Here is a 24,344-nt window from a genome sequence, read left to right on the forward strand (position 1 = left end):
TGATGACATTAATTTGTGTCAGGTAGTTTTTTAAACTTGATTTCCTAAACAAATAAGATTAAATTTTATATATATAAAGAGAAGCCAGTGTTGTACTTTGCAGCTCATAGAAATAAGACCTGCTGGAGTGACTAAAAGGTTAAGTTTATTATAGCTTTAATTGCATAAGGCCCACAGGGTATTCGGAAGGGAAGTTTAATATAGCTCTCATTGCCTCTTCCTGCACTATGAAAATCTCTTGGCAAAGATCAGAAGCCATCCGGGAATATAATGCCAATTGATAATCCAGATTCGAATTATTACTATATTTTAGAATATTTAAGCTTGTACTAAACAGACAAATATCACACTTTCATTAAGTTTACATTTGAAATTGTCAATATATAGGAAACACTCAAAGGTTGACTTGATTTGAATACCTAAGAAATGTACGCTGTGAGCTAAATTAATGAGTCCTTGTATTAAAATTTAACAGACATCAAATGATTTCTACCAAAATTGATTGCATATATTGTCTTTTATGTATATTTATTCAATTTATGTTGCCTTTGCAAACGATTTGGAAGGTATATTACTGTGCAGTCCACTTTCCATTGCAGCTCAGGATTGGTTTTGGCATTTATTACAATGGTTTGGTATAATCAGCAAAAAAAATGTATTTGCCGACGTAGATACAATCTGGTATATTATTTATGTGCAGTGGAAATGGCAAAGGACCCAGGATAGAGCCCTGAGGTATACCTCTTTTGAACTATTTTTCAACCAATTGGCAGTTTGCTTTGTAATTTTTAGGTTAATTAGGATGGGATTATTTCAACTACTTGAGGTATTCCCTGAAGATATGGACTGAACCATTGATTTATTATTATCACCCAGAAATACCATATTTTAGTAATTTCCTTATAAAAATGATGTAATTAGTAGTGTGTGTCATTGGTATGCTGCTGTTTTCATTAATTTTCTTCCTCTAAATGGTACAATATGCCACCAGTAATGTCATTTGAAGTTTTTTCCCTCTTTTTAAATATTCTCAACCAACAGCTGGCTGTACTTCTTTGACAAAGAGACTCTTTTTAAACTCCCAATGAATTTTAATTGGGTTCTGCTGAAATGTACGATGTGAGCAAAATATAACAAGAAAGGAAGAAACCATATCCATGGAAAACATTAAAAAGCATTTAACAACGTTGCTGGGTAATATTTATCATTATTTATTTTTTAACTACGTATACGAAAAAACTAACCATAATATTGGTTTTTGAAACCTTTTAATGCAAAAAAACCTTTTTTTTCACTTAATTATAATCGTTTACATTGCACAACAACGTGCCTGTAACTCTGTTTAAAGTTATAATGTTTGTTGCAGTGGTAGCGAATGGGGAGTCCTGGTATTGGCAATGTTAGGTGTATGGCATGGGGTGTGTCTATTATCACCTCTGATAATTCTTTCTCTTATTTGTAGATTGAACAATCTATATGAGCAGAGGACATACATGAGGCTAGGAATGGTGGAATAAACTCTCAAGAATAATATAAACACTAGAAATAAAAACAAGGGATTAAGGATAGAATCAACATTTTTAATTCATTGAAATCAGCACCTTCAAATATCTTCATTTGTTCACATTTTCTCGCAAGTACACCTTTTCAGAAAGTAGAAAAACACACACAGAGAGAGGAAAACCATTTCAGTCAACGAGAAAATAACGTTTTATATTTTATCATTGTTTTTGCAGAGCAATAAGACCAATTTTAATTGTTCCATTAGAATATATAGATATATATTTATCAAAGAATTTAACAGGAATAGATTTATTCAAACATCATCTTAATACAATGGGTCTACAATGCAATAATATCAGATTAATACAATAATTACAACAACGGACAGAACCTTTTCTGTTGGACATTGACAAAAATAAATTGAAAAATGATTTCAGAGGTTTCTTTTAGACTTTGATTAAAGTGTTAAAAATAAAACAAACATTGTCCACTGGAATTCATCAACAGACGTACACACATTTCTGCATGCCTGTCGACAATGCCACCCAAATTTTTAACCGTTCTCCACAGGTAAATAGAACTGGCATATTGACGGCGTCAATACCAAAGTGTCATATAACAATAACAAGATCAACAAATATTTGCAATATATATTCATTTATAAGGTTAGAAGGTCGATTCGCTCAATCAGTACATAATATAGATCACAGAGATTTCACATAACGATAGGACAGGACGCGATAGATTGTAACAGAAAGATATTCAAGAACTAAAAGGCATCTCTTGGGACAATGCCATCACTGGTGATGAAACGAGTGTTATTGAATATAACGGAGAAACAAAACAGTCAAGTACTTTGAAAAATTTTAAGAATTTGAAACAAGGAGAGTACTTTGAAGAATTTTCAGTGTTTGTGTAAAATTCTTCAATTCATCACTGATATAAACAATAAAAGCATTACTTTTGGAATGCACCCTGTACCATAGCTATGGAATACATGATGAAGGATCGGAAAATGTCATCACTGTTTTTTTTTAATAATAGACAGAAAAAAAACCAAACAGTACTTTGAAGAATTTTAAGAATTTGAAACAAGGAGAGTACTTAGAAGAATTTAAAAAATTTGAAACACTGACAGTACTTTGAAGAATTTAAAGTGTTTGCGCAAATCTCTCCAATTCATACTTAAAAAAACAATAAAACAGTTACTTTTAGAATGCACCCAGTTTCATAGCTATGGTATATTCGATGTAAGATCGGAAAATGTCATCACTGATTAGGAAACCTTGTTTTTTAATAATACACAGAAAAAAAACAGAACCGTACTTTGAAGAATTTTAAGAATTTGAAACAAGGAGAGTCATTTGAAGAATTTTCAGTGTTTGTGTAAAATTCTTCGATTCACCACTGTTAAAAAAAATAAAACCATTACTTTTCGAACGTACCCAGTATCATAGATACGGCATATATGAGGAAAGATTTCAGAATACACTTTAAGAGAATGATATCTCATCAGGGGATATACGTTTGGAACAGTCCAACGCTCTACCCACTGGACTACTGCGACCCATATATATATATATATATATATATATATATATATATATATATATATATATATATATATATATATATATATATATATATATATATGTATATATATATATATATAAATATATATATATATATATATAAATATATATATATATATATATATATATTTATATATATATATATATATATATAAATATATATATATATATATATATATATATATATATATATATATATATATATAAATATATATATATATATAAATATATATATAAATATATATATAAATATATATACTTATATTTATATATATGTTTATATATATATAGATATATATTTTTATATATATATATATATATAGATATATAGATATATATATTGATATATTTATATACATATATATATATATATATATATATATATATATATATATATATATATATATATATAACGATTGTACGGAAAAACTCATACGAGCGGCACAATAATGGGCTGACACAACATAACACAAATAGAAAAGAATAGACACATATAAAAGAACACTTACACGGTAAATTGTTCGAGCTTTCGGCCCTCTCAGGGGCCTTCTTCAAGAGAGACTGAAAATATGCTATGGATCAGGAGAGGGGAAAGAGTTATGGGCGTGGAGGGGAGGTGTGGAGGGAATGCTGGGAGGGAAATTAAATATGGCGGTTAAGGGTGGGAATTTTAAAGGAACGGAAGGATAGTATGTAGGCGGATTCACGAGTTCTCACCTCTATGTTGGTAGCTGAATCAGGTAGGGATTCTAGGATGCTGAGGGAAAAACACTGGTCGAATGAAAGGTTGTGGGAATTGGCGTGTGAAGGGATAGGAAGAGAAGAGAGTGAGGCAGAATTACAGGAGTACCGGTGATTATTCATTCGGATGGATAAGGGGGTAATGCATTCACCTATGTAGAAGGAAGTGCAATGTTTGCATGATAAAAGATAAATAATATTTTTTGAGAGGCAATTAGCGTGGGAACGAGGTGGGGGGCTATGAGGGGATGTAGGGAGAGGGGAGTAGGCATAATAAGAGGACAGGTTTTACATCGGGGGCGGTTGCAAGTTGGGGAAATATTGGGAAATTTGTCACGGGGGGGCGCCAAAGGGTTGGTGGATCTCAGAAGGTTTTTGAGATTGGCGGGTCGTCTGTATGCGATAGATGGGCATTGGGGTAGTAAGGATGAGGTCGCGTCATTGTCATAAAAAATTGGAAACAGTTCTTTAAGGAGGGTTTTCAGTCTGTGTGATCCGGGGTAATAGGTGGTGCAAAGGATGAGTCCTGCGTCAGATGTGGGCTTGTTATTGTTTGGTGTGTGTGGTCGGGTGGAACTGTGGATTTTATTTCGTAGCAACTTTTCTGGGTAACCGCGTTTGAGGAGTGCAAGGTGTAGATTGGCAAGGTATTTGTTGAGAGTGGCTGTGGTGTTACAAATTCAGTGTCCGCGGATAGGGAGAGAGTTAGGAATCAAGCGTTTCGTGTGTTGAGGATGACAGCTTGTGTGGTGTAGGTATTGCTGATGGTTAGTGGCTTTGATGTGTACCGAAGTGGTGAATTTGTTGTTTTGAAGTGAGATGTCTGTGTCAAGAAAGGTGATGGTGGAGTGGAGAAATGGAAGAGGTGAATTTAACCGTGAAAGATGAATTTAAGGTGGATAAGAAGTTGTTGAGAGAGTCAGAGCCATGTGTCCAGAGAATAAAAATATCGTCTATGTAGCGGACCCAGAAAAGAGGTTGAAGGGGTTGCTGTGACAGGAAGGTCTCTTCGAGATGGCCCATGAAGAGATTGGCGTATGATGGTGCCATCCTCGTTCCCATCGCTGTGCCTTTTGTCTGTAGGTAAAAACAATTTTGGAAAGTGAATGCATTTTTTGTTAGGACCTGAGACTGAGACCCTCGATATGATCAAGCAGGCTTATGGGGACACTGCCTTAAGCCGTTCCACAGTATTTGAGTGGCACAAGTTGTTTAAAGAGGGTAGGGAGCTCGTTGAAGACGACCAACGCTCTGGACGGCAAGAACCGACACGAATGTGGACAGAGTGAGGACACTGCTGAACACAGACCGACGCTTAACCGGTGAAGAAATTGCAGACCAGTTGGGTCTGTCTGCATCCAACGTCCAACGCATTATTTCACAGGATTTGGCCATGCGTAAGGTGTGCGCCAAGATGGTGCGCCATGGCCAGCTCGTCGCCAGACAGCTCCTGGACAAATACGGTGTTGCCACGTTGCCGCACCCGCCCTATTCTCCTGATCTGGCACCACTGGACTTCTTCTTCTTCCCCCTGATGAAAAGACAGCTCAAGGGACGACGTTTTGACTCGATAAAGACCGTTCAAGAGGCTTCGATGAGGGTCATCAATGGCATCCCCAAAGAAAATTTCCAGCGGGCGTACGGGGAATGGGAGCAACGTTATACTAAGTTTGTAGCAGCTCAAGGAGCATACTTTGAAGATTATTAAGTCGATGTAAGTATATCGTCAATAAAATTCTAATAAAAAAATCAGTCCTACCACTTTTGGGTGCGACCCTGTATATCACTGAGCACAAGATGTGGAAGAGACACAATAAAGCAAGAAAAGACACGAGCAAACTAATTAAAAGCCAAACTGCCCTAAAAGAAGACTTTCAAGGAGGGTGTTTTTCTAAACAGTATTGGAATAGAAGAAGCAGATGGAAAATATAAAAAGGCATAGCAATAGTACGAATTGAGAGAGTACTTTGAATAAGAAGGGGACACAAAACTATCGATGTAGACTTAATTTTGCAATATATTGTTTTAATATGGCCACAGTTCACGTACCTCGTGTATTAAAAGATATTTCATTTAGCTAACCAAAAAACTGTACAACTTCTGTGTTTCCAGGTAACTTTGACAAACTGCAAGATGACTCGGTTACACAATGGCAAAAGAAATCAAACACTACCGTAGAAGCGTCTTCAAGTACTTGAGAGAAGTATTTATACTTAGTTGAAAAAATATTCTATTTGTGAAGTGAGTTACAGTGTATGGTGCTCAATTAAGTGTCTGCAGATCGACAAAGACATCTCAGAACTCAAAGCAAAAGTTTTAAAGATGAAAAATACTGTCAGTCATATACCTTTTAATTTTTCTTTCCTTTAGGAGAACACTTACGGTTAGCCTTTTTCTCTAGAGCTCACTGGCAGACCTGATGCACATTTTCTTGAAATCGCTAAACTCGCCCAGTTTAGTGCAGCAATCACGGCAGGCGGTGGACGGAAGGCCATCGTATTCGTGAACCTAGGAAAAACACAAAAGATCGTAACAACAGGGATTGCATTTAGAGACATCACAACTCTTGTTTAGGCCCTCAGAGTATATTACGCGGCCACAGTGATGTATATTTGAAGCCTAGGCATCTGCGTTTCATTGCTTAAAGCTCCAGAAATATTTATGGCTACAGTTTTAATTTAACATCCCGTCAAGGGTGAAATCTGATGATTGAAAACTATGATGAAATAAATATACATACGGCCTACCATTCATCACATCCTGCTTAATTTATAAGCAGCAATACGTACTCAGAATTAAACTGATTTCTATTGAAGTTCCTCAAGATCACACCAAAGTGACATTCAAACAAAAAATACGTAAAAACGCCGCACATTTCAAACATAAACACATTTGGTCGTTAGGGGCAAACAACGAAGTCGTCTTAGGCGCAACCAAATATTACGTAAGCTATTAATACATTTGCGAATGACCGAAATTATTTCTCAATTGAATTCGTTACACGAACGCTAACGGAAAATGAAGAAATATCGGAAGGAGCAGGATTAAAGATTTCAGCGGAAAAGGACTATTCCCGTCTCATATGCGTCGGTTGACGAACGCACCTACGGAGAGACATAATCGAAAGTTAGAACAGAGCAAAAAAGAAATGTTTTTGCAAGGAAAACTTGCTACCACCACTTTTTTTTTAAATTCTATTGGCCGAAATTATCATTTAAACGGGTAACGAGGCAGTTCAGCGGTTAGAGCACAATGCTACTGACCAAATGGTCCGGATTCGATTCCCGGACATGCCTCAAGACAATATCAGTCCTACACCCAGATATTTTTGATAGAGCAACAGGCGACACACAAGAAATAAGGTAAAGCCGCTCCACTTAGCACTATTATAGTAGTCATATCGCATTTTATAAGATTATATCAATTGCTTGTTTAGATAAATATTACGTTGCACAAAGTGTGGAAAGAATTGCGTATTTTATAAGTTTTAACTTTAAGTATACTTGCTACAACTCCAACAAAATAAAACCACCAAAAATCTAGTGAATATCACGAACAAGCGAGTCTAGGTAGTATTGCCTTGTGTGCAACCAACGTATTAGTTACATAAAATGCAATTAATAGGAACGTCTAAGTCATTTGAGGGAAATACAATACACCGACCAGCTCAAATCAAAAGTTACCGACTGATATGAATGTTAAACGTGATGCAATTACGGTCAACTACTCACCTCTATCTGCAGTAGGTCCTGAATTACCTCAAATACTAATAAACCATCTGTTCTATTCACATCGAATACATTAACATGCCAGTGGTCGGATTTTAGACATAGCCTGCATAAAAATAAACTACCATCCACCGACATTTTCAAATGATACCTTTAGAGATATATCACGGCAAAACAAACTTCACCATCGATCCGAGGTAAGAAGCAGCGCGTTCTTCACTATACAACGCTCGCTTTGATTAAAAAGTTGTCTCAACTGATACGATGAACGCTTACAAGAATTAATTCATATCTTAAACTGAGAATACTTGAGAATGCTAAACGTTTTACCACATAATTTCACGCAACACTCGTACAACCATAATACTAGTTCGCGGAATCTATTCCTCAATCCAATCGGTTCCAATCCACGTTCCTCTGTTATTAAAACAGGGGAATCGATATAGCGCTGAAACAGAAATTTCCGTCAGCTGATCGCGAATAGTACGTTTGGCGAAAAGAATACTTTGATTTTTGAATGAAAAAGCATGGAAACGCAATCATTTTCCTTAACTTTAACTGTAAAAAGTCTCAAATCACCAACCAACCATCTGTTCGAAACATTTCAATGTATCATCAGTAGAAATGGTTACCACATACACCATTAACATAATTGCAAAATACACAAATGTATTACCGTAAAGGAACCACGCAGATTGCTCGAAGAAACAAAATTAAACGTATCCCTCAAGCAAATTACGAATAATAATTAAGCTTCAACCAAGTAGCTATAACTCAAAGTCATATCATTGATGCTCAACGTGAAGGCAATTATTAAAAGTTTTATTAGTAATAAAGCAATGTTATTGCAGTAAGAATCTAATTAATCATAACGGTAGGAGGTTTATATAGACTCTAGTGCACATTTAATCTTTGTGCAGTGGATAACTTGAGTGTATAACATCTGTAATAATCTGCACATCCACCACATTCGCAATCAAACAAACCGCCTCCCGTGCGCGAAAATGCCACGTCTTGGAAGTTGGCCTACTGCCGCGAGATGGCTACTTTGCAAAAATTGTCTGACACTATTGTCTTTTAATTATTATTACTGGTGTGAAATGACGTTAAAAGAATGAAAATGACTCAATTAAATACATTATACTTTTATTTATGGGATATACATCAAATAAGGGTCCATTATAATGAAATGAATTTTTAATTTCCCATAGTAGTTACTTCACGAGTTGTACATAAAGTCTATTTAAAACCGGGTTGTTCAGTTTCCCAAATTCATGTAGACTGGATTCCCTTCAAGCGAATAAATCTTTCGCCTTTTACTAAAGATTTCCGTGGAGGGGATCATTTCTGTCTTACAAGACAATTTTTGACTGAGCCCAACCCTGTTGGGCCAAATAACTGGTATCCACTGCAAATATTCTTCGGAAAAGCATTCCGACCGTAAGGGGACGGAGTATTACTTTATCAGAATAGACGATTGCGGTAGTTGTCCGATGATGGTTAGAAATAAACGTGGTTTGCCGACAATGAAAATAACCTATACCTCGGTTAGCAGAGGGAATCTGAAGTTATACAACAAATTGATTCATGGTAGGTTTCTTTCCTTCTATCCAAAGCAAACATCTATTCATAGCTAGATGTACCTAGGGCAATACCAGCCTAATTGCTACCGGAGAGTACACCAAATACCTGCTGATTATTATAAGATTCTCGCGTCAGCAATATTCAACCTAAGAGGCAATAGAAGAAACACACGAATTGGTTATGAAAGGAGTTAAGGTAAATGGAGAAGACATCAACACGCTCCGGTTTGCACAGATGACATGACAGTAGTGGCGGAAACGCGAGAGATGAGGACACCTGCAAGCACCTCTCAAAGTCCCTATGGACTATCTAGTACTGGGGGAATATTTACTATGTGCATGAAAAAGAAGAAAGGTAAACTCATTTTATGTGTGCGGAAGATGGAAGCTGAATGCAGACATATTACAATACGAAGAGTGAAACTAGATTAAGTGGAATATCCTTCATCTACGTACCTCGGCAGCAGTACTGGTAACATGGGATGTAAGAAGTTTGACCGACATCAAGCGAAGGATAGCCCAAGGTAAGAACGCTAATTAATGAATAAGAAGAGGCAACTACTAATGTTCAAAGTACATAGGATTGAAAACAAGGAAGGAATTCGTCAAAACTTTCATGGGTGCAAGACACTCTACGGATCGGAGACATGGAACATTGGAAGAACAGAAGAGGAAAAGGCTATCATTGAGAACCCACTACGACAAAGAAGAGGCACAAGGGATTGACTAGGAATATAATAGAAGGGAAGACATCATTCCACGAGGAAGACCAAGATATATGCACATACAGAGGAAATTGAGAAGGACGTAAAACGGAGGGTGTATCAACGATTGAGGGAATTGACATTAAATAGAGTAGAATGGAGGGCTGCTGTAAACCAACCCTAGCATTGAAATACTGATGATTTTGACTACTGTAATTAAAAATAAAACACCACCTCAGCTATGAATTCAAACAAAACGGATACACATATAAAAATAAAAAAACAACAATCAGCGCAAGCGATGTATTCTACAATAAATATACTTAACGTTTCTGAAAGGTCCCAAAGAGTCTTTTCAACGAGTTATGGTTTTGCAAGATATTATTTCCTCCTTAACTTATGGTTATGTGAAATAATTCAACTCGTTAGCAAATAATTAAGAGACGCCGAACATTTCAAAAACTATTTATTCAATAAAATTGTTCTGATGATTATCATATTTCTAACTAAAATCGAATAAACACTACCATTCCAAAGTTATTACTTACAGTAATAATTTAATACACTGATTAAAGATCGAAAACGTAATGGCATAAACCAATAGTGTTTCCGGAAGAAATGCCAAAAATAGATGATTATTGAAAATTACCAAATCAATGGCAGAGTGAAATTGCAGCTAAAAGCAATGTTCGCAAATATAACGCATTATTCACTGTCTCAATCATAATATACCTTAGCTTTTTTCTATCTTCAATGACATTTTAAATGTACCTGGTCAAAATTAAGAGTCCTTATGCCATCTGTTAAGTTTTACTTCATGGCTATAAATATGGCAGTACGACTAAACTAGACTCACCTTTTCAATGGGTATCACGAATTCATTCGCAATTAGTTGGGACGAAGTTTTAACAGAAGAGACCTCCGAAGAATGCACAAACGTCTCCAAATTGATAAGAAAACAGTGAGTGTTAGTTAGACGACATTTCCAAGGAATGCGATACATTTGGTACACACCCGTATATATGTTCGGATTTTAAGAAGAAAACTTCCTGAATACGCCTTGATGTCTTGGCGCGGTCAAGAAAGCTTTGAGTACGGTCGCATGGGTAAACCAGCAGAAGAGGGCGAAGAGAGAGATGGTCATAGAAAGGGATTTTATAACGAAAGGTCGCCGTGGGCCACCTTAGCGTACTGCGTAGGCGAACATGGAAAATTCCATGGCCGAGGTACAGGGTGGGGGGTTTACCAATTCTCAGAAGAGGACTGGGGAAAGGGGTTAACAAGAAACTCCTTGAACTGACGCCGTGGTCGTCTCAAGAAGAAATGTGGACTCAAAACTCCAAAACTGCTTCCTTGCTATTTGGTGGCAATCACTTGACAATTATCATATTACGCCCTATATACTAGTTGTTTCGCTATTAATCAGCCAACTGCGTTTATGTGACAGCATTATATCGGTTTATCCACACAGAAATTGACTAATTACTCACTTGAGAGCACGGTATTATAACATACAAAAACACGGAATAATGAACAAATATACATTCAGGTTATTACAAATAAAGTTACGCTATGAACCGTTGCCATGACATTAAATAAACAGTGACTCTTAAGCTTTAATACTAAGGTTTTAAATCAATAAATAAATATCATGTAACGGCGGGCGACTTTAACTTTGGGAATTGTAAAAAAGAATCCATTTTCATATCAATTAATAATACTAAATGGGCCAACGTGTATCATTAAGCACACAGCGATAGAAATGTAACGGTTATAATACAACAATTCTCAAACATATTGCTAGTAGGAACAAATTTGTGATTATTCGACTTCCGGACGCATTTATCAAGGTTAGTTTACACATGAAATAACATTTAATGGCTATCAAATCTAACAGTGATTCCATAATTGATTCATTGGCAATGCTTTTCTTATGTATAAATGTTATTAAGAAGCTTTCTTACCTCCAAACAAGGCTGATTGATGGCAGTATTCCGTAGTGTTTGTCCCTTCCGGGCTTGCTTCCAAATAACCCTCCCTCCAACTAAGAAAACCCCCACCACTGCCCTTCCCCAAAGCAACCGTCCAACCCCCGCCAATTTCAAAATGAGATTTCGGAACGCATTGAGCTATTCTTTGTTTTCCATGAACGGATCGTAAATATTGTGCCACAAATACTCTTGTTCTCGTAGCTGTACACTCTCTCCCGTATTATTCTAGTCTTCTGAAACTCATGTTATAGGCATTGAAGCTGTTTCTTTCGTATCCTTATTTCCACCACGAACAATTAGAAAGGTCATGTCAGGGTTGTCCGATCGTCGGTGGGAAATTGTTCCGAATCCGCCATCCACAGGAAAAGGTATTGCAATTGGATACATTTGTTACAACAACAAATGCAAACATTGGTTATTATTATGTGGAATGACCATCTATGGATGCATTTACACAGTTTCATCCAAATCATAGTCCATAAGGACGATTAAATTTCTGAAATGCAATGAAATCTCTCTTTCATCAACGAATGAATCCGTAAATCACTTACGTAATGAACACACGTCATTGAATGTTTATATGTTCTTCAAATTCACGTTGTCTCATGTTTTTTTGTGTTTATAGTAATGCAATAAGCTATTTCTATAAAACTCCCGGTAATTGTCAATCAAAATGATTATCTCGGGCATAATACTGAGTTTAAAAGAGTGGATCTCGTCTTAGAAATATTATTCCAGCTTTTTATTCGTTTTTAGGACTACCTGGGACATGGTAAGGAACTAAAAAGGCTGTTTTTGTTTAAGTATTACGAGAATTTGATCGCTAATGTATGGGGTGTCCTATTCATTTGATTTTATAGACTGTAATGTTCATTTTCAAGAGACAAAAGAAATTCATGAGGAGTAAATATTTTACTATTTGAATGCTCTTCAGTAGGTATTAGAAATTATGGCAAACAAAATTTGAAATTCCCATATTTTCTATCATTGGTATTTTTATAATTTTTAAGGTGGATAATGAATGCATACTTTATAAATGCTGAAGCTGACTTTCTCAATTAATTCATCATTTATATATTTTCCTTTTCACTTAATTTTCTTCTTCTCTGTTAACTGTTAAGGGTGTGTAGCTCCAAAAAGAATTATTCATATAGTATATTGTCTGAAAGGGTAATTTCTTTATTTCATCTCACACAATTGCACGATTTTCAAAGTACTTAGAAACTGATAAAGCATTTTTCATCAAAGTATTTAATATTTTTCCCGTTGAAAGGGAATTAAAATTTCACGCAATACGCACACCTTCAATACATAAGTGTACAAAGTAATCTTTTGTAACAGATTGCTCTTCAATACAGTCATTTCCGCCTATAAATCGACTCGTTGAAATTTTATTTGTTCACATTATACTCAAATTCCAACTTCTTTGCTACTAATTACCAGAAAAGATTATCTGTTTTGGTAATACTTAACCTTTCTGAAACCCGTGGTAACATTGTAATCAGCTATTATCTTGGAAGAATTTAGGTAAAAGAAGGTTTTTTTATCATTGATACGTTCAGAATTCATAGCTGAGCTATACTAATATGAATTGAATTAATCATGAGACTCTTCAGTTTTAGTATCTTGAAAGTATTCGTCTTCCTAAAGTGAAAATAACATGAATCGATTACACGAAAGTAGGCTTTTCTTATCCTACTACGAAAAAGGTAGACTTTAGCCAAACCTGCGTTTTTATCGAGCTTTAAACAGCTTCATCTTCTGGACATCTTCTTTGCGTATATGTGAACAAAATATCGCTGATATTCCATGTACTTGTATAATATATTTAGTAATACTGCCGGGAGTTTTTTATATTCTAGATTTCGAATATGCGTGGGAAAAAACAAAATAGAAATGTAAATAACTATGGCAACACCGGAACGAGTCTTAGCGCATGCGTCACGTGTGATTGTATGTTTTGAAACACATTTTGTAGTAATGGGAACAGTTGTATCTTAAGTGTGCATGTCCAGGCATTTATTAATGGCATTGAGGAGTTTCCGCTCATCGGAAATCATGCACCGAAAATATCAAACAAATTTGTGCCGGCTTTGCCTCGGGAAAAATGTTGAGTTGATAGATATATTCAAGGAGAATGAAATATATGACCTTACTGTAGCCCAGGTCATATCAGAACTGTTTCATGTAGTGGTGAGTATTTGTAGTGGACTCGGGTGTAACTACTCGCATTTAAATTTAAGAAGTTTGTGAAGGATACTTCCTAGAATTTGCACCCTTGTACGGTGAACATTTGTATGGTTAATTTTTTAATGGTCTGTAGTTTGTGCTAGCCTAGCGTCTAATATCCTGAAATGAAAGTTTTCGCCCAAAACATATTGAAAATTTAACTTGAGCGGTTTCTATCCTCATATTTTTCAACTTTTTCTTTAAACATATGCTGCGATCCAACGGATTTGATTCCATTACCTATGTGCTTCAATAGATGTTGAGTTACGTTCTGATTACTTTTTGCAGGTCTCCGCGGATGACATATACCCCAGGGCAATTTGCAAAGAGTGCCGAACAAAGTTGAAGAGATTCTACGGCATTAAGAGCAATTTTCCCGTTGAAACATTGCCTAGTTTTTTGCTCTTCAGGAACCAATGTCATATTGTTACGTCAACAATAGATTATGCCAAGACGTACAATGTAGAAACGCCTGACTGCCAGCATTCTCCCGTGTCGGTGAGTATCAGTGTTTAGTTATTTTAGTGTTGGTTTGTAGTAGATGCGGGTAGCATAACATTCCCATGATAATAATGCATCGTATATACCATATATCCTTTATGAGTTTAATTTTATCTCTCATTCCTTCCAAAAGAAAAAATAACCACATCCAATACTGGTTTACTCTATAGCTTATTGACCGTAGTACGATTATTTAAGTGGATTTGTTGTGTTGATCTTAAGAAATTGGCGATTAAATCGGTCAGAAAATTGTGTTGATAGGTTTATTTGTTATGTATATACGTGAGCCTTATCCTATCGTCGGGAATGGATCTCTTTGGTTTTATATTGTTTTTGCTCTCAATTTAGTTTCATTTTCTTATAGGTTGCCCTTTCTCTTGTTAACGACTCCAAACTTAGCTAATGCCCTTCTTTTTTTATTTGTCTGTCCTCGCCTGTTTACCTTACGTCCCAATTTCATGCTATTCAGGTCATACCTCTTTCATTATTTACATCGGAAACGTCTATAAACTTTACCGAATATCTTGTTATTTCGTCAAAGTGTTCCTTTGATTCACAACAATAATAGAAAATTATGTTCAAATGTGTTTATATGTAATCTGCAGCTTAGATTTCCATCGATGATCGTGTTATTTTATATCTCACGTATCTTTCGAAAGTTCGTATTTCCTTGATCAGTCATGCTTTCAATATCTACCGCACAATATCCCATTGTGTGCAATGATATGAAAATTTTCGGCTATTTTGAAAGAAAAATCATGTTATCACCTTTCTTTAAATGTAATATCAACTATAATTAATCCTTATTACGAATATCTTTCATTCATTGCAAATATTCATCGTAATGTATTTTAATGCTCTGAAATTACCCCTCAACACGCATGCGCAGGTTTAAGGTCGTTACATTGTTCATCCAGTGTAGTATTTTGAGAAGTGGATGAAGTATGGAGACGCGTTCCATAGTGTGTGCTACATATTTCAACCTGGCGAGTTTAAACAGCGTGACTATTAAAAAATGACTCCTACTGATATTCAATCGTCGTTTAAATGGCTGTTCTATGGTGACGATGCCGTTGATAGGTCTACCGTAAATCGATGGTTAGTAACATTTCGTGGTTGCAAACCTGGGAAAAGTCATAATTGTTGATGAAACAAATAGCGGGCGTCCGATCATTGGCCCACGGTCGATATAAACATCGCAAACTCATCGAAGATTTAATTTATAATGAACGGCGAATCACTCAAAAGCGTAACATGAACCATATTGGTCGAGTTTAAAGGCAGCATAGTGCCAATAATAATCTTGCAATATGACAATGCAACGCTTGTTCTCTCACAATATGCGCGCAACTGTAGAGGCTATTGCGGAAACAATAGAAATTTGAACCGATTCCAAAACACCCTCCTCTTTATTCCCTTGCGATATTGCGATGCCTGCGATTTTTGTCTTTTTCCTTTCAACTCAAGGGTAATCATTACACCTCGGACGATGGGGTGATGGCAAAAATTCGATAACAGCACGCTGTTTAAACTCGCAAATGTTGACATACATATATAGCACACACTAGAACACGTCTCAAATACTTCGTCTGCTTCTCAAAATACAACACTGGATGAAGAATGTAACGACCACAAACCAGCAAACATGCGTGTTTAAGCGGGAATGTTACTTCCACATGCCTAAGACCAAGAGTTCTTCTGAAGGTCATTTTGTTTTTGTGGTCTACGAGCATGTGTTGGCATTAGTTTCCAGCCTACCCTCGTAAATTCACGTAAGGGTCAAATTTTTTGCAATTTGATTTGCGATGAATTTACATGCATACATAATATATGTATGCATCTATGCTTGATTATTCATACTATTCTCATCCCACCAACCCTAATTTTGAATGAAATTCCAATTTTTAAAAATAATCGAATAAGATTATTTAATTTTAATTAGTTAAATCAAACTTTGGAAACTTTACGATGTAATATTTTTGATAATTACACACGTTTAAGCTATCTTGAACTTTATTAAAAGTTTATAACTTTGATCCCAAAATGAAAACTTCGTCAACGTGGTATATAGTGATTTAATTTATACATTTTTATTCAATCATTAGTATGTTCTATTGATTGTTTGTCCATTAGCATACCTGAGAACGCTTATCAAATACATTTGAAATTTGTTTTGGTATTGGTCTACCAATATCACCTTTACATTTGTCCTCTTTGGTTTCAGTGGGACCACAGTCCGTTGTCTTTGGAATTGGAGGCATTGGCCGCTGATGAAGAACTTCGCACGAGGGTAAGGGTCTGCGTTTCTCAGCATATACGAGGGTAGCCCCAGTACTACCTGACCCGACAAAGAAAACACAAAAATTTTGGGAAAAAATGTATAGTATAATCTCCTTTCAGCTCTATGTACACATTTTCCCAGCGATGTTCAATAAGTTCGATATCCTTTTTATTATAATAGGAACTGTCTTGCTCCTAAAAATAGCCATTAACTGCACTTGACATTACTTCTTCACGTTTGGAAAATCTTAGACCACCGAGCCATTTTTTTCAAGTTTCCAAGTGAAGAAAATAATCCGAGGGTGCTAAATTTGGTGAACAGGGTGCATTTGGTAGCATAACCAAACTTTAATTCATGAATTTTGGCCATTTCAATAATGGATTTGTGAGCTGGTGTATTTTCTTGATGAAATAACACTTTCTTCTCCAGCCAAATGCTCCCGCTTTTGCTTGATTTCTTCTTTCAAACGTAGCAATAAGTTCACATTATACTTGTCGTTGATAGTTTTTCCTTTTTCAAGATAGCGAATGAAAATTATCCCACGCACATACCTATAAAACCAATTCCATGAGCTTGCCTTCAAGATGAAAGGGTCTTCGCCTTCTTTGGAGCCGGTTCTCCCTTTTGAATCCATTGTTTTGATTGTTCTTTTGTCTCGGTTGTGAAGTAATAGACCCATGTTTCATCCACGGTTATGAAACTACGCAAAAATTCTATTCTTTTGCTGTGATACTTTGCTGAACACTCAATTGAAACATCTTCACGATACTGGTTTTGCTCGAGTGTGAGCACCCATCTTGCACACAGCTTTCTCATGTCCAAATCTTCAGTTAAAATGCGATGTACCGCACTTTTTGAAAAGCCTACTATGTCTACTAGCTCTCGTACTTTCAGTGGATGATCAGTGAGTATCACTTCGTGGGTTTTCTTAACCGTTTCTGGAGTCGTCACCTCATTTGGTTGACCAATGGGATGATTTCTTCTTGACAGCTGGTACGGCCTCGTTTTAAACTCTGCTGCCCAATTGTATTGTATTACTGTTGTATAAACGAAGGAGCAGACTCACTTTCAGAGTAGAATAATCCAGTTCAGCTTTTACTTTGTTGGTTGCGGAGGCCGATGCCTTTCAAATAAAAGTATTGTATCACATGTACCAATGACCAATTCTCTCTCCATTTCCACAAATTTGCTGTAAACGTTCTCTATTGATGGCTGCCAAACAAATACTAAACAACGTGGCGTCTGCAAATTTAAATAATATGTTTTATAGACTGCGTACTTTCTATTACAGTGATATTTTTCAAACAACTACCGCCATCTCTAGGTCAGGCCAGGTACTTCTGGGCCTTCCCATGTACACAGTATTAACAGCTATCTCTTCTAGGAATGCTATTTTTTCCGAGAATTTTTAGTGCCAATTGGTTCCTTTTACCTTGTTACTAAAAGTGAAGGTATATCTTTGTTGGTGCGCCATGTTAACTTATGGGCATAATTATTATTATGTATACGGTTTGGCTTTGTTCTATGAGTCAAAATTCGATTAGCCTGCAAACATACTTACCAGAAATCATTTTTCCTTCCATCAAGCCGTAGAAAATTAGAATGGGCGCCCCTTAATGGCAAATTTTGGAAATATCACTCTTTTGAGTAATTAGGAAGCAATGGAAATTTAATATTTTGTGGTATAAATACTCAAATAAAAAAAATGCATTCACAAATGATACTTTAAAAATATAAATGGTTTTAATGCAACAATTTCAGAGTGTAAAAAAAAAATCGCCTTGACCGGGATTCGAACCGGGATCCCTGTCGATGTCTGGTATGAGTGCTTTTAGCCAGTTAAGCTATCGAGGCATCTTCCTAAACTCTGAAATTGGACATTTGAGGGATCCCGGTTTGAATCCCGGTTAAGGCAAATTATTTTTACACTCTGAAATTGTTGCATTGTAATGCTCATTAGCGGATGACTCCGTTGAAAGTTACTGGTTGAGGCATCTCCATCGCAGTTTCTTGAGAAAATACGTGGTTTATTTGAGCAGTAATGGGGTATCAACTTCTTCCCGACGTACGTTTTGGAAAAATTGTAAAATAGAATAAATTTGGAAGAATGAATAAAAGATCTTAATTTAATGTTTGGGCAATTGCTATTTGGAAGTTTTTCCCATCTTTCGGGCATTTTTCAACCACTGTGTCAGTTAAAATGTTCCCATTTTGACTTTCAAACATTCATTGCGTCATTTTATAAACAGTTTCGTACAAACCCAAAGCGCTACTTCCCCAAAGGCATGACCCATCGATGCAAATAAGTGTTGAATTCATGAATAATATTCATATTTCATTATTCCTTTAGGGATATAGAGAGATATATTATATTCCCTTAGGGTTGATTACTACTGTTTATGGTTTATTTATTAAAATAGCATGCTATCATTATATGGCAACCGTATTACCAGGTGTGCAAGATGGAAATTGTGGATTTTAAAGTGGAAATTTGGGAGAATGATTGAAAGAGCTTTGCTCTAAGAATTCTCGTTGGACATATTTCCTATCCTGGTTGCAATTTTTGATTACCACGTCAGTTAAAATGGTTCCGTTTCCCATACAAAACGTTCATCGAGCCATTTTTACCACATATTCGTACGAACTAAAGCACTATTCAGCAAGTTTATGACCCATGGATGCAAACGTGTGTTTAATCGGAAGGAAAGCCAAGTCAGACCGGGTAATCCGTGCGGGGTAGAAATAACTTCCCAGCCGAATGCTTCTGACGTGTGGTCCCCCAGGGAAGTGTAATAGGGCCTCTTCTGTTCTTAATATGCATTAATGACTTAAGCACACGCGTTGGTGGCAATCTGAGCTTATTTGCTGAAGACACGGTGGTGTACAGGGAAATAAGGAGCCAACTAGACTGCGAGCTACTCTCTAGAGACTTAGACAATATCTCGGAATGTTGCAATAAATGGGGATTAACACTTAATATAGATAAATGCGCAGTTTTGTAATTTTGGAATAAAGGAAGCGAGGAACAGGATATAAACCACAAAATGGAGGGTTCAGTATTGACTACGGCAAATCAAGTTAAATATTTGGGGGTTGTTCTAACACCACGCCTTTCATGGGGAGCACATATCAGGACAATATGCGGATCAGCTTTAAAGAAACTTGGCTTCATAAAACGGGTGGTGGGGAAATGTAATGAAAAAATCAAAGAGAGGGGCTATTTTGCTCTAGTTAGACCTAATTTGGAATATGCCGCAAGTATTTGGGATCCTCGGGAGAAAATTTGGCAAAAAGAATTAGATTAAGTCCAGAGAAAATCCACTAGATTCGTTAAAAAATTGTTATGATGAGAACACGAGTGTGACAGGTCTCATAGGGGAATTAGGCTGGGAACCACTTGAAGTGCGGAGAGAACAAGCGAGGCTTAGACTTTTAGAAAGGTTCAGAACAAACGAGTTTAAATATGACACTGAAGGAATTATAATGGGCCCACACTGCTCAGGTAGATCAGACCACAAAGATAAACTAAGGGAGATAGATTCCAGTACAGATAGACACACAAATACTCATTCTTTCCCCGAGCAATCAGAAATCATAATAGCAAGAAACCGAAGTCACTTTAGAAATATTGAAAACATTGAATTTACAAGTCGGAGCAAAATTAAACATTGCAAAGCTGTTAGGTGTATTTATACAGGTGCATGTGTATGTAAGATGTAGATTGAGTGTTTGCATGTGTGTGGGGTGTAAGTGTTCATGCATGAATGCATGCCATGTTTTTTTTGTGGATATATGATTTTGTGGTTATTGCATGTGGTTTTTTTCTTTTCTAAATTACGGGTGGTGTCCTAACACCCCCCGCCACACGCCCTTGCGGGGTATTAAGTAGATGTAGATGTAGACGTGTCGCGAACTGCTTGTGCCATTTGTGATGGAGTATTGACAATGAAGAAAAAATGACCATGTGTTGCCTCTTTTGGTATTCTGGTCTTTCTTCAAGTAGAGTATGGTTCAAATCACACAATTGGTGCTGTGTTAGCATTCAGTGTTGACCGTTCCACCAGATTTCAACAGCTCTTAGTAGACTATACCCATCTGTTCCACCAAACTCAGAGAATCATCTTTCCTTCAAAAGCGATTTGGTCATGCGATCGATTTGGATGGTACGCCTGGGTCTACCCATGAGGATTTGCCCTTGGGATTCTTAAAATAAATCATTTATCATCCCCAGTGACGATACGATGTAATATTATCTTCCTTTTGTATCGTGAGAGCGAAATTTCACATGTGTTTTTGCACCCATTGTTCAGTTTGTGCCTCATCTGCCTGTCTTCCATCTGCCTGTCTTCTGAATCTTTCCCATCTCTCGTGGACGATTGGAAACAGCTTGTCAACTAATGATCAATTGCCCTCTGAGTTGTTTTTGTGTATTTGTGGACCATCTACGTCAAATAATACTTGCAATTCCACATCTTGGTACGTTTTTGGCAGTTTTCCTGTGTTCCTTGTCTGCAAACATGGAAGTCACCACTTTTGAAACTCCTTGAAACCATCGTTCACACGTTTCTTTCAGTTGGAACATGTTCACTTTAAGCTTCTCGAAATAAATCGCTATTTTGATTCAGCAGCCGTTTTCTTCAATATGAAAATGCAATATTAATGCTGTCGGCAAATGTTCTTTTATTTGGTATATATTTTCGACATATTTGAACACAGCAACGCAATACTAGTTCAATTTATCACTCAGTGCACAACTTGAAGCTTGTTGTCGTTGGCACGACAAAATGGCATCATCAATGCCAAAATCTTTAAACCACAAACTGCATTGGTGCACCATCTGCTGTCAGAAATCCACATTTCGTATTTATTCTCCTGGTATACTTGTAATTGTGTCACCAGAATATATCTGGCACATTCATGAATCAGTTGTATATTAAAAAATACCGGCAATTAGACTATTTGCGGTTTCAGCAATAAATGATGCTTTTAATTACACACCTCAAGTTTGGTGGATGACTGTACATTTTGGCAATAAATGACTTTTTTTTTCTCTTGAGCAGATATTTGAACTGCAATGCACAGCGTATCAATATCACATAATAATGACTGTGTTTGATTCTAATATCACTCGTCTCTCCGAGAGCGTTACGTACCCACTGCGGAATGCACCGAAATAGGGTTTTTAACAGCTCGAAAGGTATGAAGGGGTGTTCAATGAATAATGGGAGTTTTATGGAAAGAATTGTAACTATTGGTCTGTCGAACCAATGTTCAAATGCACTTCATATTAGTAGTAGTCCTTGTTAGATATTAATTATATCACCATACAACTGTGTGGTAAAGAACTTAGACCCACAAAGTTGGACATAGAAACATGACGTAGAGGAAGATAGCTTAGGTCCAGGCATACTAGACAGTGAGACAGAAAGGGCATTAAGGGAGATGAAACTAAATAAGGCCGTGGGGTTGGATAACATTCCCTTAGCGGAACTATTGAAATGTTTAGGAAAATGTGGGAGGAAGAGGCTATATGGGCTGATTCGTAGTATCTATGGTAGTAGTAGTATTTAGGGGAGGCGTCCGACAGCTGAGGTCATTTGTACCATTAGGGATGGACGGGGAAAGGATGAAGGGTGGAGAGAGAAACCCGGCGTCGGCATTATCCTACTCTAATAACTTAAGGCGCCAAGGGGTCAAACAGTTTAACGTCCCATCCGACGGACGGCGTACTCACTCAAAGAGCCCTCCACAAAGCACCTCAAGTAGGGATCAGAGATACCCTCACTGAAAAATATTCAACACCGCCACTGGGATTTGAATATGGGCCCTCAGGGTGGGAAGCCATCGTAGTATCTATGAAGAAGGAATCTGGCCGGAAGACTTTGTGAGATCAGTTTTAGTTCCTATTCCAATAAAAAGGTAAAGGCTACATCATGTGAGGACTACAGGACGATAAGTTTGATATCCCACGCAGCTAAATTTGTTCTTGGGATCATAAGGCTAAGCTAAACATTAAAATAGGAGGGAAAAAACTAGAGCAAGTAGAACAGAATCCACTTCAAATTAGTATTAGTTCTTGTTGGATATTAAGTACAGTTTTATTTATTTAAATACACACCAGACTAATTTTTACCCAAACATGACCCTACCATGGTTGGACAATCTTATTATGATCCCTTTATTGCTTGTGTACAAAATGACTTCTTTAATCTATCTGTTGTACACTTGATCTCGTTAATTTTATTGGTTTTATTTCTCCTAACATAGTATGATGGGGCACTACAAAAATTAAAATTAAATTACATACAAACACATATAAAAACAGATAAGAGACAAAATATTCTCAAATACAATGACACTTCCGCATCACATACAAACAAACTTCCATATCAATACAAAATGCCGTCCACAACACATACGAAACAATATTTTAATAACCACAATGAACTTTATTACCCAGTGGCTGCTTTACATTTATATTTTGGAACTTGTACATCTGGTAAGGGCAGGCCTTCCGCAATCTGCCTACCAGAGAGCTTTTGAGTCGTGGAAAAGCCACAGAAAGAAGTCTGTTTTTTACTCTCTCGAAGGGAAAAGTCCTGTGAAGAATTTAATTTTTAGAGAGGCATTCTGTACCTATCAAATATCTTGGCGAATTTAATCTATTTTATTGAAATTTTCCTGGAACTTATTATACAAACCATGTAAGCATCAACCCTTAGCCTTTCCATGGATACTGGTGGGAGTTTACTGAAGTTTTAATTGTATAAGTACAAAGTTTAATCATTCAGTGATTAATTTTTAAATGCTAAATGGACCGTGTCGGTGGCACTGTAGTGTTTTTTGTGAAACGGACTTGTGCCAAACCGTTTGCCAATCACCCAAGTTGAACTTTAACCTTTTTATTCCACAGAGGGTCGCCGTGGACAACCTTTTGGAGTCTGTGGCACACATCCTCAGGAGCATTCGCGGCGGAGGGCTCTGGAAGGAGCGAGAGGATGCATTGGAAGAAGCACACGTTGGACAGGTAACTGAATTTGGCCTCTCTGCGACGGCAGTCGGACTGACCATCCCTTCTCATTTTCATTCGACCATTTTATAAGTGACAAATTTGTCTAGAGAAGAATTTCTTAAATAATTCTTGCATTTAACATTGAATTTGTGAATTAACGCTTCAGAACTTGGGAACTAAAGGCATTTTGGCCAGGCGTGGACAGCTTTCTATTGATTCTAATTATATATATTTTAATATACATATAATGTATAACACTTAGCACTAGTGGACACAGACAAAAACACAGAAACACACAAAAAAAGAGACTCACTATTTTTCGAATTTTCGGTGGTCGTTGCCACCTTTATCAAGGAGGAGAGGGACAGAACTGAAGGGAATACGAGGGCTGGAGCGATGGATGGAAGGGGAAGGTGGGGAGGGAATTCCGAAGGGACGGGTTTGGAGGGGCAGCGTTAGAAGGGTGGGGAAAATGTAGA

General features: G+C 36.7%; 1 protein-coding gene, 1 long non-coding RNA gene and 1 other non-coding gene across 3 annotated transcripts in view; 2 read left to right on the top strand and 1 right to left on the bottom strand.

Annotated features, from left to right (window-relative positions):
• Positions 1 to 1,559: 1,559 nt before the first annotated feature.
• LOC139691710 (uncharacterized) lies at positions 1,560 to 7,911 on the bottom strand. The gene is made up of 3 exons (XR_011701671.1): positions 7,568 to 7,911; positions 6,219 to 6,344; positions 1,560 to 1,643 (listed from the first exon to the last, which is right to left on the bottom strand). It is a non-coding gene; the product is annotated as an uncharacterized lncRNA (long non-coding RNA).
• Positions 7,912 to 8,840: 929 nt separating this feature from the next.
• On the top strand, positions 8,841 to 8,957 carry LOC139691745 (U5 spliceosomal RNA). The gene has a single exon (XR_011701679.1). It is a non-coding gene; the product is annotated as a U5 spliceosomal RNA (small nuclear RNA).
• Positions 8,958 to 13,877: 4,920 nt separating this feature from the next.
• LOC139691680 (zinc finger protein 497-like) overlaps positions 13,878 to 24,344 on the top strand; it is a 33,098-nt gene continuing 22,631 nt past the window's right edge. Inside the window, exons 1-4 of the mRNA XM_071589524.1 lie at positions 13,878 to 14,035; positions 14,360 to 14,569; positions 16,797 to 16,862; positions 23,767 to 23,880. Coding sequence (XP_071445625.1) covers positions 13,901 to 14,035; positions 14,360 to 14,569; positions 16,797 to 16,862; positions 23,767 to 23,880 — 525 coding nt within the window. The 5' untranslated portion in view covers positions 13,878 to 13,900. The remainder of the gene's footprint in view (positions 14,036 to 14,359; positions 14,570 to 16,796; positions 16,863 to 23,766; positions 23,881 to 24,344) is intronic.

This window comes from Hetaerina americana, unplaced genomic scaffold (assembly GCF_022747635.1).
Source record: "Hetaerina americana unplaced genomic scaffold, ioHetAmer1.1.p SCAF_39, whole genome shotgun sequence".
Taxonomy (NCBI): domain Eukaryota; kingdom Metazoa; phylum Arthropoda; class Insecta; order Odonata; family Calopterygidae; genus Hetaerina; species Hetaerina americana.